Source organism: Eptatretus burgeri, chromosome 3, assembly GCF_056783735.1.
Source record: "Eptatretus burgeri isolate ZD-2024b chromosome 3, Ebu_testis_v1, whole genome shotgun sequence".
NCBI lineage: Eukaryota > Metazoa > Chordata > Myxini > Myxiniformes > Myxinidae > Eptatretus > Eptatretus burgeri.
This window is the reverse complement of record NC_140963.1, coordinates 20,806,371-20,821,471: the sequence shown is the minus strand read 5'-3', so window position 1 is coordinate 20,821,471 and position 15,101 is coordinate 20,806,371. Positions and strand designations below refer to the sequence as shown.

The following is a 15,101-nucleotide window of genomic DNA, read 5'->3' as shown; positions in this document are numbered from 1 at the left end:
GAAATGTTTCAAATTTTCCTAATTCGGTGCAAATCCAATAAGGGATATGATTACTGTGGTATTCCCTCAATGTCTTTATGTAATACTCCTTGAAATCCTCATGGACACCTGGTAAATTGTATCATTTATTCTCTGTTTTATTAGACACCAAAACCTGCCAGTCTACAAATTTTAGAAACAGCTTGACACTGCCAGCAAATGTACAACACAGCTGTTTGTACAAATCTGCAAACAGCTTGATCCTCCCAGCAGTATAAAATTTTGGGCAGAGTGCATTCCTCCTTTTCAGATTACTTTCCCAGATTAGGTTTTCAGGGCTGAATATTGTTCTCTCTCTGCACATGAGGCATCACAAATCGTTTTCATAGGTGTCCCCTAACATGTGAACTGATGTATGCCATAACTCTTTGATAGACCATGGTAATATCAATGGTGGTTGTTTAGGTGGTTGGTTTGACATTGATTACTCCAGGGAAACTTTTAATTTCTCACCTCACATTAGAAGAGCAAGAGTTCAGCTACTAAATCCACTTACTGCTGTCACACTAAAGCAGAATAAACTAAAGAGGTCACAGACCACGATACCCCACACCATATTCAAGTTTATATTTCAATTTAAATACAACAATGATTTCAAAGATCGTTTAAAAAATCCAGAAGTTTAGCGTGACTGAAGCAGTGTTAATGTGTTATACACCACCGTGAACACCACCCAATAGAACATGTCCAAGTTTTGAAAAACTGGAGGTTCTTGGAAGTATTAAGAAGGCGATTTGTCTTCTCGAGTATTCAAGTATATAATTAAATTTAAATAGAATAAATATTGCAAATGTCATATAAATGAATGAATTCTCGGTTTTACCACCGTTTTTACCACTGTCTATTACACCATCCAATCTAACACGTGACATTAGTTATTCGTGCCCGTTGCTTGTGTCCTTTGTGACATCCTTTAAAACAGTAGGTTTCTGGTTGGGAATGATTTCCAATTTTGTTTGACTGCCAGACAGACAGCGTAAAATAATTATCTCACTTCTCTCTGTGTACGTGTGATCGGGATGAATTCAGAGACAAAGTACTGCTCAACTTCAGGTTTGTTTTCAGATTCATGTTCCAATTTGTGTTCCAAATAGAATATTCATTTTGAGTTAAGTTATTCCTTTATTATCAGCTGGTGTGTGTAGACGGACAGATAGACAAAAGTGAACCAATTGCTTAACCCCGCTTTTTGCTTCGCATGCACGGAGTAATGACAATTGCACATTGATTTATTCTCTTTTACTCTAAGCTACAAACATCACCAACTGAATATTCATTCCAAACATTGTACTATTAAAACGTTCTACCATACCATCTGATTGCACATTATAAGGTGTAGTTCAGGTTTTAGTTTTGCCTAAGATGTCAGAGATGGCCTGAAAAACCACATACTCAAAATTTCTTTCCTCGTCAGAGTGCCGTTTGAGGGGAACACCATATCACGTGAAAGGAAATGCCAATGAGAGCATGTGTGACTGTACTAATGACTGGTCAACCATCTTTCGCACATCTGCTCAAGCGCCACTGTTCCTTTTTGAACTTGTCTTTGCACTGTGGCACACTCTTATGCTACTTGACTGTCCAACATTGTTTTCGACATGGCTAGTCTAGTTGTCAGCCTTCCTGATGCACTTGCAAAACTGTTGCACATCTGGGGAGAGATGACAGGCTCTGTGCATCCGCAGGCACTCTCACCCTATCCACATAGACTTTGTGCTGCACCCGACCCTACTTATGAAACATCGATCCTCGACGAGCCCCCAAGATGTCAGAAACCCCGAAGGTCCTTCAAGCGATTCTTCTGAACCAGCAGATGAGTGCATTCCAAACATGGGTTTATTCCAAAAGCAAAAGCACAAAACCAATTTTTACAGCAGCATGGTAAACAAAGCAAATCAGGATTGCCTAATCTCCCCTTTCTCTTCTACTTCCCATTTATATATCTTCAGAGAGAGAACATTCACCAAGATCCCACCGTGGTAGCTGCTCATATTTGCTCGATGATTCTAAATCTGGAAGTAACCTGGAATCTTTCAACAGCAGTTAAAGACTAACCTTAACAATATAACACATTACCCTTTTATACAAATCAATATTTAGAATAAACATCTCGCCTCCACAATCGTTAAACAGTCATATATGATAACAAATACATTCTGTATCATATACTGAACAAAAATATAAACGCACCAACCTAAATATCTAAGTCAAGATTGCCATTATGGGAAAATGGTCAAACCGATGATATGTTTGAGCAATGGTTCCTTTGTTTTGCTCAAGACAGATGTTCCCATTGAAATTGACCACTCTGAGTGTGTGGACTCACACGTTGAGTAATCCTTCCCATGAGCACCATGGGGCTTGACAGAGTGATGGTCAGTGAGCGTGACCAGGACACAAACACTCCCTATAGCTTGCCCTATAAAAGGCCTCCCCAAAATGTGGACTGGTGCCAAATGTCAACATGCCACAGATGTCACAAATCTTGAGGGAGCGCGCCAATGGCATGCTGAATGCTGGGACGTCAGTACGGGCCGTTGCAGCACACTTCAATGTCCACCACTCCACCATAAGCCGCCTGAGAACGCGCCTCAGAGAGACTGGAAGCACCGTGAACCGCCCACATGCCCGGCGACCACGTGTGACCACCGCCGGTCAGGATCGTCACATGAGGCTGCAACATCTCCGGGATCGACTCCGACCGGCCACGAGGACTGCCAATGAGACTGTCGGGCTGCATAACAGGCGCATTTCAGCCCAGACAGTGCGTAACCGCTTGAGGGAGGCCAACCTCCGAGCCCGCCGACCACACCGGGGACTCGACCTCACTGCAGTCCGGCGTCAGACCCGACTGAACTGGGCCAATGTTCACTTGCGCTGGACCCTCGCACGATGGAGGAGAGTGCTGTTCACCGATGAGTCGCGGTTCCAGCTGTATCGGGCTGATGGCGGACTCCGCGTCTGGCGTCGGGCTGGGGAGCGCTACACTGACGCCAATGTCCTTCGTCAGGTGTCACACGGTGGTGCCAGTGTTATGGTGTGGGCAGGCATATGCCATGGAGAGCGCACTCGACTTCATTTCATTGAAGGCAACTTGAACGGGCAGCGGTACAGGGACGAGATACTCAGACCCATCGTCGTGCCGTTTGTGCGCTTTCACCATGTGACGTTTCAGCACGACAATGCTCGCCCCCATGTTGCCAGGATCTGCATGGACTTCCTCGGTGAGGAGGACATTGATGTCCTCGACTGGCCTCCATATTCTCCCGACATGTTGCCCATCGAGCACCTTTGGGACGTTCTTGATCGACGCGTACGACAACATTACGCAGTCCCAGAGAACGTCCGCCAGCTCTGTGTGGCTCTCCAGGAGGAATGGGAAAACATCCCTCAGGCCACCATCGATAATCTGGTGATGTCCATGCGCCGGAGATGCACCGCTCTGCGCGACGCCAATGGTGGACACACCTGCTACTGACTGTGTGAAGTCTGACAGTGACACCTCGGTTGTGTCGGCTGTTGTAGCGCAAAGACTGTCGCCAGAATTCTCAAGGAACTCTTTGAAATTTAATGCTCAATTGTCATGGATTCTATAACCAAATTGTTGTGAAGATTTAGTATTAATGAGTTCGAGGTAAAATAGTAACAATCGCTTGGTGCGTTTATATTTTTGTTCAGTATATGTTAGGCATACAAGCATTCACGTCTCAGGGTAAAAATACACTGTCAAACAGACACTTCACTCATTTGTTTTATTTAACATTTAACACTGGCACTCACCTTCTCTGTAGATCACTCTGACACAACTGATCACACATCCTGATTCTCCACCCTCACACATTTAAGCTGTGGGCTGAAGCACACCTGGAGTGCTGATCACCATCACAATGCTCTGCGTCCATCCTGGGCGATTAGCTCAGCTTGCAACTGCAAAAAATTATAATAAAACAAAGAGAAAAAGACATGAAATGTCATAGCCCCCGTGGTTTTATAAAATTTCGCTGTCCGGAGTTAAAGGGCGAGTCGATATTTACAAGATTTAATATACTAGAAGCACCCACTCCCTACGGGAGCCATCAAGGAGGTCATGTTATTATATTTATGCCTATTTTACTCCAAGGGGTCCCAGGATTACACACCCAAAAAATGGTTGCAATCGGTTCAGCCATTTTTGCAGTACCTGGGAACAGACAGACGGTGAATTATAGTAAGAAGATGTGCAACTGACATGAGCGGTCATGTGACACGGAAGTTTGTGTATGATTGGATTATTCAGTCATGAATATTGATGATGTGGGTCACAAAGTTATATTGTGTTGATCATGTGGCATGTATGATGTTTTTGATTAGGAATGCAAATTTCACATGGAAAGAATTCAATGTTCATATATTTTGGAGGAGACATACTGAAATACACAAACAGTATAACATTTAGTAATGTTTATTTACAAGCAAACGCCACCTGTCACTTCGCTGACGGGAATACGAAAGAGGGGAGAAGAGAAAGGAGGGGGGGGAGAAAAAAGAGGGGAGAAAAGAGAGGAGAGGAGAGGAGAGGAGAGGAGAGGAGAGGAGAGAAGAGAAAGGGTGGGGGAGTGAGGAGGGGTGGGGGAAGGGAAGACAGTGTGAGGTGGGAGAAGGGAAGGTAGATGTGTGGTGGAGCATCAATTATGATTCATACTCTCTCATTAAAATGATTCTGCATAGAATAACAGTGAAGATGGAAACAAAATAATGTCTGAAATCCATCTTCTACCGGTCATACAATAAACACGACAAAGAGACAAAACCCTCCAGACACATATGGAGCCAAGCCGTCGGGCACAAACACTGCTCGGACACATCGGAAGACAAACTCCTGTCCAGATGCGGCTGGAGACAAACTCCCTTCCGGAGACAAACTCCCGTCCGGATATAAATGCGGACCGGATGCGTCCGGAGCCAAGCTGTCTGGAGACAAACACCACCAGGACGCGTCCAGAGACAAATACCACCCACACACGTCCAGAGAGAAATACCACCCGGACACGTCCAGAGACAAACACCGCCCGGATATGTCCAGATACAAACACGACCCGTACATGTCCAGAGACAAACACCGCCCAGACGCATCCATAGACAAACTCCCGTCTTGACATATATATACCGCCCGGACACGTTCGGAGCCAAGCTGTCCGGAGACAAACACTGCCCGGACACGTCCAGAGACAAACACCGCCCGGACACGTCTAGAGACAAACACCACCCAGACACATCCATAGACAAACCCCCGTCTGGACATAAATACCACCCGGACACGTTCGGAGCCAAGCTGTGCAGAGACAAACTCCCATCTTGACACGTCCGGAGAAAAACTCCCGCCCGGACACGTCCGGAGGCAAACGCCGCCCGGACACGTCCAGAGACAAACGCCACCCGGACGTGTCCAGAGACAAACGCCACCCAGACGCGTCCGGAGACAAACGCTGTTCGGAAAGTTGTGGACAAATTCTGACGAAACTGGGTGGACACGTTGGGTGTGTTACAATGAGGCATTGGGAGAGGGATGGAGTGGGGTACATGAGGTAAACAAAATTGACACGACAGGGACTTTCAGGAAGGAAAGCAGGGAATTTGAAGGAGGTCGGTTTGGGGGTGGATTAACGGGGGGTAGAAAAGATCATAGTTTTGGATGGGGGAAGATAAGAGATGGTGGGGAACAGCTATTTTGAAGACATGGAGGGAAGAGTGGGATTGAAGAGTGTGTGGGAGTTTGTTCCAAAGGTGGGAAAGAAGAGGAATGAAAGAGTAAAGGTGAGCAGTGATTCTTGATTTTTGTAGTTTAACCTTGAGTGCCCTGCGGAAATATGGGCGGGACAGATAGCAGACAGAGCGGGGGTGGGGGAGGGGGGGGCGAGGCCGAAGATGAGATGGTGGAAGACAGAAAGACCACTAACCTGCCTGCAGTGAGAGAGTGAGAGACCAAAAGACTCAGCCTCACCGTGGGAAATACCAATGATCATAAATACCTTGGTTTCCACAGCGTGAAGCCGAGAAAGATGGGAGGTGGGAGCACCAGCCCAGGGGGGAGAACAGTATTCCATCAGGCTGCAGATGAAAGTAGTACATGGTTAGGAGCTCAGGTCTGCCAAGGAAGGATTTTGCATGATGGAGGATGCCCAATCAGTGATTGGCTTTGGAGGCCAGCTTGGAGATGTTATGGTGGTTGGGGTGAAATTGAAAACAGTGATCAGAATTATAAAAAAAAAAAAATCATGAAAGATTCTTCATGATATATAGTGGGGCAGATAACAGCAATTTTTGAGAGGAATCGTGCAAATGATGATACAAGCATCAAATTTGGCACATTTGTTCTCCAGGGGATTCTAATCATATCTGCCTGATTGGCCATTTGAAAATCCAAATTTTTTTAAATTTGGATTTTCAAATGGCCAATCGGGCAGATTTGATCAGAAAGCCCCGCAGAACAGAAATGCCAAATTTGATGCTTGTATCATAATTTGCACGATTTTTCTACTATCTACTACACTAATAGAAATGAAAAAGTAGAACAAGATCAGTAAATGTATCTCTGAGGAGCGGTTGAGGACGTGTTCAATTCCGGGTTTTATTTCAAGTAAAATGGCCGCCAGTCTATCAGTCGGCCATCTTTAATGAGATCGCAAAATAAAGTGAAGTGCACGTGTATGGCATCATGTACTGTGCTTGCGCCAAGCTTGGACAAAATCGGATCATGCACGTCCTAGAAATGGTTGGGGACATGTTTAAGTAACAAAATGGCTGCCAGTCGGCCATGTTGTATCTTATCTCCAAAGAAAATGATGTGAATATGTAAACCATAATTCATTATCTGTGTGCCAAATTTGAACAAGATCGGTGAATACATGTCCAAGAAATGTTTGAGGACGTGTTCAACATCAGGTTTTTACAACTAAAATGACTGCCAGTCGGCCATCTTTGATCAAATGGTGAAACAAAATGATGTGCTTAGGTATACCATCGTTTGTTATCTTTGTGACAAGTCTGAACAAAATCGGTCCATATATGTCCGAGATATGGCTGTACATAGACGCACAGTCAGACGAGACCCAATCGATAAGTCCCCGTTTCGGACTCAGTCCAACGGGGATAAAAAATAATGAATGTGGGCAGTGGGGAGGGCTGAAATGATAGTCTGGTGGTATGCATACTCATCCCTGAGTTGTCTAGCCTGGGTGCAAATCTTGACCCAGCTATAAACTGTCATCCTGATGTTTTGCATGCAGGGGGCGAGGCATCAATGTGTGAGACATCCCTTAGATGGACATGAAACTTTGTATTCTGTCTGCTGACACCAGTTAGGGAATGTTAAAGATCAAATGCCAAATTCCTGCAATGTCAACCGAGTGTCGAAATGTTCAGGATTGTAACACTTGCTGAAGAAATTGCTTTGGCAGAACCACCATTGAGAGATAGGGCTAAAGACAATATGTATGGCAGGATATGTCAAAATGTTATGAACATATTCGGACAAAACTTTGTGTACTTTGGTATGTGACAAGAACAAGTTGATTACATTTAATCCATGTCACTGGATAACAAACATAAACACAGTGCCAACACAAAACAAATACACCATTATTTACAAGAGTATGGTGAGCACATACCACAACTAGAACAGCACTCGGTTGAGCACATACCTCCACCAGGTTGAACAGTTTATGTTTTGTATCCACTGATAGGCCGAATCTGTATGCAGACCTGAACTAGAAATCGAATCAGCTTGTTCTTGTCACACATCCAACATGCCCACCACGTTTCGTTTGAATCCATCCCTAACTTTTTGAGATATCATGCTATTTATTGTTTTTAACCCTATCTCTCAATGGTGAAGAATCACTTGAAAAATTCTAGTATCCGGATCGAGATTTTCACCAAAATCTAATCAATTCGTCCTTGGCACACACCCAACCTGTCCACCAAATTTCGTCTGAATCCGTCCACAGGTTTTTGAGATATCCTGCTCACATAGACAGACAGACAGACAGACAGAGAGGGGTGAAAACATAACCTCCATCCACCTTCAGTAGCGGATTAGGTAATAGTCATAACAAGTGATACAAAGGTATTGCCTGACAAAAACAACATTCAATGAGATTATAATGACCGGCCTATCAGTGGGATCTAAAATGCAAACTGGTCAGCCTGGCAGAGGTATGCACTCTACCGAGTGCAGAGGTGTGGACATTAATCCTAAAAAGCAGACTGAAGTTTGAGTTTGGTTTTCCTGATTTATTCTTGATATTTTGGACAGATGTCACTGTGCTGAAGCTGATGAAATACATATCCATCGTGTATTGGCAGTAATTGTGCGCGCGCGCGCACACGCACACACACACACACACACACACACACACACACACACACACACACACACACACACACACACACACACACACACACACACACACACACACACACACACACACACATACACACATACACACACACACACAGTGTCTTTTCTTGGTACATCCATTATTCAAAGAAAGATGTAGGGATGGTTTCACGTGATAATTTCTCGTGACCATCCCGACCTTATTGACATACTTTTTGGAGTAATATCTCAATATCCTTTTGCATTAAAAAATTTTTTTGATGACTTGTAGAACATCAGGGAGGTCATATCGAGTGCTTGGTTTTAATATCGAACCTTGAGGATTGTACATGTATTTCACATTATAAAAATTCTTTCATATCTGTCACTTGTGTTGAGTTACGATATTTTTTGTTGTACAGTATTTACCTTTTTTATGTCCCACCCTGTACTTATACATATCAGGGGTGGATCTCGGATTTTTTGAAAGGGGGATTCAGAAATCGAAGGAATTGGTACTTACGCGTCCATATGTTGTGAGTGCAAAGCCATTACGGCGTGCAGTCCAAGGCCCACTTTAGGGTCTCGGAAACTTTGGGATTTTCGATTTTCTCAGGAGCACTCGGAGTATTTCCTGACCATTGGAAGGGAAAAAAATTCATTACTTTCCATTGCAAAAGATACTTTATTTGTCTTTTTATTATTGTTTTTGATGTGATTGAATTGGAACCTGCAGCTTTGTCAACTTCAAGGGACACCGGTTACTCAACAATCCTCTTCAGCAATTATTAATGATGATGTTTTTGATGTCTAGGGTGTTTTTCTATAAGCGGTGCAGCACAAAATCAAAAGCGATTATGCAAAAAAAATATATATATATATATGTATATATATATATATATATGTATATATATATATATATATATATATTTTTTTTTCCTTATGTACAATCCTTTTAATCCAATGTCTACATTTTACAAAATTACTCCAAGTAGCATCGCTTCACTGGCCGGGCGATGCATTATTCTGTAATCCACTTTGATGGAGTTTGTGTCTGTCGGTATAACTCTAAATAGTTAATATTCCCTCTTTAATTTTTGACCTGTCACCATGAAACCCAGATAAAGTTGCTTAAAAAAAATTTCTTTTTTTTCCAGAATATTTGATTCATCAGTTTATATATATAAATATATATAAATATATATATATATATATATATATATATATATATATATATATATATATATATATATATATATATATATATATATATATATATATATATATATATATATATTGACCTGTTTTCAAACAAAGCCCGTAATTCAAAAAGGAGCTAAATCATGATCAAGCATATGAATACTAGATCTGGGACTTTAGTCAGGAAGGTGTTTTTCAAGTTTTAATAATAACAGTTAACTCATTGCATAACCCATTCATTAACCACCAAGTCATTTTTGTAACGATATTTATCATAGTCTTTGCAGACCTGTTGGAGAAAAATCTCTCCTTTGTAAAGTTTGCACAAAATTTTTGATCCACTGCGGATCAACTTGGATGCAATTCAATTGTGCTCTTTGTCTACCACCCATACATGGCTGCATTGTAAAATGATGAAGTGTAAGTGCAGGGATTACTTGCAAAATGCAAAAACTCCAGTTTCCAGTTTAGGGACTCACAAAAAAAAAAAAAAAAATCGGCCTACGACAGAGAGGTTGTGCGGCGCCGTCTAAAGTTTCTGTCTGCATGAAGTCTTGACTTGTGAGTCAGACATCTGGGCCAAATTGTAGGGTAAGCAGTAAGCCACAGTTTTATTACAAGCCTAAGAGACACTAATCCCTGCTGCATAACAGTAACAATTATCGTAATAACCATAATCATTCCGGCGGCCTTGGGCCCAGAGGTGTTGGTGCAGCCTTGGCAAAACGAGTGCTGGTTCCTTTAACTGTGCCCTTATTCTCCATCCGCCACTCATTCAATGTAAGGCAGTACATAAATATGGGACTTTTTGGGGGGCAATGATTAGGGTTTTGAGGGCAATGATTAGGATTGTTGAAAAGTCTCTTGTGCAGCATTAATAAAGAGAAATTCATGAAGCTTATGATGCTCAGGTTCTGATATCAAAATATCTGTTTGCATGCAGAATAATGCACAGACTATTTACTGGCCTGCAATAACACCTGCTTTGGTGGCCATGACCTGTTATTTAATGTGACTGCGGTTTTGACAGATTGCGAGCGGACGCTCAAAGTTTCTTGTTACTGTATGGGAATCTGTCAGCGATAACATCCATATTTGAAATCTCATTCGCTGTTACTTTTTCTTTTAACCACCTTTCATTTGCATGGTCACACTCTAATGTCAGCCATCGAATAGGAGTCTTCGCTCATGTTCCAGTGAAATTTTCACCGTGTGCAGGATGACCGCGTTCCATAATTGCGGAACATCCCACAAGCCGAAACACCATTATTACAGTATCGTATTAAATATCGACTTGTGCGGACCACAGGCAGGATGGTGTGTGGCGGGACACGTCCCATTGGGCAGGAGCCAGGCTGCAATAACCGGTGCGGCATGTTGATCCTGGTCCCACAACAGTGAAGGAGTCTCCTACTGTCATTACAGCTTAAGTAGTGCATTGATAACCTGAAAACACAAAAGTGTGCAAATCTAACTTCAACCATATCCTGGCCGCTCTCCAACCACAATATACAGGATATTTGCGACCTCTTTCCACAGCTTTGGTGGTCTCACATTCATAGACTGTCCGAGGTCGACTCGACTTTATTTCCAAGAGCAGACAAGGTCAAGTTCTCCAAATAAATAAATACAAGTACTTATTCAAAGGAAAATCAAGAAAGCTTGAATAACTATCACCAATCCACCAATTCAGCCTCTAAAAGACAATGCCAACATTATTTTGTTGCTGAGATCGGTTTGCGTATTTAACAGACAAGGATGACAGCTCATGGTACAACAAAACTTTGACGTTCTGTGATCATCTGGAAGTTATTTTGCATGTTCTTTACTCCACTGAGAAATGCCATCTCAAAAGGTCTCGGGCGGTCAAATCTCTCACTGCTGCCCGGCTCTCCTCTATCCCCAGGACCCTGGCAATTTAGAGCTCGAAGGCTTTTTGATTTTAGAAATGTGACCTCAATATCCGAGATAAAGCATTAACTCAATAAAACATGAACATATACAAGGATTTTTTTTAATTTTGTTAGAAACTGTGTTTGAAATTCATTTGCTGCATTGGGTAGACTTATGCTTGTATAATCAGGTACACCGTTGTGGGTAGTGAGTGCTCACTTTTATGACAATCTATAAGAAGGCATTATGCATGTCCATGTGACCTTGTGCTCTCAATACAAGGTCTCAGCCATCAGTGTTCATTTGCCCTTTGTACAATGTACGCCAGTCCTTACATACCTGTCTGGGTGGCCAAGTACTGTACTTACATACGTGTTGAGCTTTCTTGTGAGAATTACAGGTATGGTTGCGCAGGCGATCTACACATACACCTGTTACTCTAGAGACTAGATACATCATCCCTTTTGCTTTCGTACGAGTGGAGACGCTTTTTCTTCCCATGTAACTGAGGTTCGAGGAATCAGTTTGCAATGTTATTTTCCACTTCATCGGTTTTTTTGGCTTCTTTGAAACGATTCAGTATCTCACGTTAACGCAAACTAACTTGGGAAGTTTATTTTTGATTCTGATCAGATTCATTTAGGAAGTCGCTTAATTTATGCATATCGGGTTATATATTAATACGAGTTCCCTTGCAAGGAACTTTAAGGCAGGAGGTTGCCAACATCATGCCTGCACAATGGTTGCCAACATATTGTTGTTTGTCCATGCTCTGTCCCTTTTCAATGCTGAGCATCAAGCAACGAAGCAGCACTTACCATTCCTTTTAAAGTCTTTCGTATGACTCGTCCGAGGTTCGAAACACCGACCTCCCAGATTTAGAGTGAGCACTCCGACCATTGCGTCACAAGTCTGGTTGTTTGCATCATCATCGTCGTCATTGGTGTGTATAAGGGTGAAAGTATTATGTTTAAGATGGTTTATGATCAGCAAGGACAAACATTTGTGGATTTCTTTTTAGCACAGTATATGAAGCATTTAAGTCAACTGGCAGGGCATTGGAAATACAATGCAGTGTGGAATTTGCATTAACATCTTTCTCTTGTGACCCCGATTGTTCATAAGAGATAGAGGTGTCACATTTTGTATAAAATAGATCCACGAAGAACATCCATTCCTTTCATATCCCCCCCCCCTTTTTTTTTTTTGAAATTGTTTTTGAAATTGCCAACAAGGCGATTTCTGTTCCACAGTGTTCAAGTATATAATTCAATTGAAATAAAATAAAGGCTTTGAAGGCTGTAGAAAAAAAAAAATTTGGGGTGGGGGGGGGGGAGTTTACCGCCATTGATGATTTGCTAACTGATTCCTCGAACCTCAGTTACATGGGAATAAAAAGCGTCTCCACTCGTACGAAAGCAAAAAGGATGATGTATATAGTCTCTAGAGCAGTGGTTCCCAACCTTTTTTCTGTCATTTCCCCCTACACCCAATTCAACCATCCAGATTTCCCCCTTCATTTGTATGAGAGAAAGAACAGTGAAAACACACTGAGACTATTTACTAATTTATTTTTCAAATGCACTAACACAGCTAACATTAAATTGTATTGAATAAGAACACAGCATTTTAGTGTGACTTCTGGCATTGTTTGCCGTTCACGAGTCCTTCAATGTCTGGGGGAGTTATGGAGAGCGCACAGCGAAGATCCGCCTCCACCTCCAACTTGTTGCGTGCCTTTGTTTTGAGGTGTACCAGTGCCGAAAATCCTGTCTCACACAGGTAGGTGGAAGAAAACTGGACCAATATCCGCAGAGCATTGGTCGCAAGAAGCGGGTAGGTTCCTCGGACTTGGGTCCAAAACTCTTCCAGTTCCATATTCTGGAAGGCATCCTTCGCTGTAGAGTCGTTTTTCAAGTCCAGGAACTCTTCCTGCCACGCTTCTGGCACATCATCAACGTTCCTCTGAAATGGGTCTCTGATAAGCTTGTTCTCGTTGCTCTCGTTTGTGATCCCCGGGAAGTAATACTTGAATTCTTCCTCCAAGCCTTCGAGGTGTTGTTTGATATCCTCGGCTATTGGATCAGGCAGACCATCCTCCATATCCTCCACACATTCGTTCAGAGCGAGGAATGAGGAAAAACTTCCACTCCCCGCTCTTTTCTTCCACAGTTCCAGTTTAGCCACGAAAGCTCTGATCTTGTCCGACTGAAAAAGAATGTTGGTCCCTTTGCCTTGCAGTTTCCTGTTGAGCTCGTTCAATGCACTGAAAATATCGGACAAGTAGGACAGCCGCACACGAAAAAACCCTTCAACGCCTCCAGAAGCACAACATTCTCTTGGGCCCGAAGGAAGGCTACCACCTCATCAAACAATTCCAGGACTCGCTGCAACATGTTTCCCTTTGAGAGCCACCTCACCTGAGTATGAAACAGCAACGATTCGTGGTCGGCTTCCATGCCTTCACAGAGCCGACGGAACAGCCGAGTGTTCAGAGTGGAACCCTTGATAAAGTTGACGACTTTGATGACAGTCTCGAGATGCTGCTTGAAGTTCTTGGGGAGAGTTCTCGAAGCAAGCGCCTCTTTGTGGATCAGACAGTGTGTCGATTCCACTGCCGGATTCTTTTGCTTGACGAGCGTGACGAGCCCCGATCGAGAGCCGAGCATGGCTGGGGCACCATCCGTGCACACCCCAACCAGAGACTCCCAGCTGATGTTGCTGTCTTCGAAAAAGTCATTGATAAGGTCCATCACATCCTGAGCTTTGGTCGTGGTCTGGAGAGGTTTGCAGAAGAGGAATTCTTCTGCAATTCCTTTTTCGGTGGTATAACGAACAAAGACCAACAGCTGGGACAGATTCGCAACATCTGTCGATTCGTCGAGTTGAATCGAAAAAAACTGTGACCCTCGAACCTTCTGAACAACTTGGTTCTTGATGCTCTCAGCCATATCATTGATCCGTGACCGAATGGTGTTGTTTGAAAGGGAAATCTGGGTCATCTTGTTGTGGGCAGCCTCACCAAGGACCAACTTCACGCACTGCAGCATACAGGGCTTCACCAATGTTTCACCAATTGTGTGTGGTTTCTTCTCCCTCGCAATCTTGTACGAGACTTCATATGACGCTTTCGCAATAGCGTCCGTTTGCTGACGAAACGTTCCAGTTGAGTCCAGTCTCATCTTCTTCAGATAATTTAGTTTCAGCTTGAAGTATTCACGATCCTTGTTCTGTAGTTCGGGATGGCATCCTTGAAGGTGTTGCTTCATCTGGAATGGCTTCATGCTACCATTCCCCAAGGTCTTTGTGCAGATGACACATTGTGGCAGATGTTCCCCGTTATTCACAACGAACGTAAAACCGAAGTCTAGATATGCTTTTGAATATATCCGTTTTTTCGACATGATCACTTGCGGACCTGAAAAGAACAAGAGAGATCATATTAAGACATGTAATAGAAAAGAACAAACTAAAAAAGAAGAAAGAAAATAAAACATAAGAATGAAAGCGGGTAAAGTTCAGGAAACGGGTACTCCTGAGAAGAGAAGAACAGAAGGCTATTACTGGAAATTATTTTCTAACTATTTTCTGATAATTTCCAGAATTTTAATTC

The 15,101-nt window shown here is 42.9% G+C and overlaps 2 protein-coding genes across 4 annotated transcripts in view; one reads left to right on the top strand and one right to left on the bottom strand.

Annotated features, from left to right (window-relative positions):
• The window catches only part of HAT1 (histone acetyltransferase 1), a 123,608-nt gene that overhangs the window by 41,355 nt on the left and 67,152 nt on the right, over nucleotides 1–15,101 (top strand). The gene's annotated exons all lie outside the window — the stretch shown is intronic.
• The window catches only part of LOC147029509 (protein FAM200C-like), a 38,817-nt gene continuing 27,541 nt past the window's right edge, over nucleotides 3,826–15,101 (bottom strand). For 2 of the 3 annotated variants that reach the window (XM_085872574.1, XM_085872575.1), the window contains one exon: nucleotides 13,040–14,906. In XM_085872574.1, coding sequence (XP_085728700.1) covers nucleotides 13,747–14,906 — 1,160 coding nt within the window. In that variant the 3' untranslated portion in view covers nucleotides 13,040–13,746. Of the gene's footprint in view, nucleotides 3,967–8,918; nucleotides 9,030–13,039; nucleotides 14,907–15,101 lie in introns of those variants that run through there. The other variant, XR_015055930.1, reaches the window with a different exon arrangement.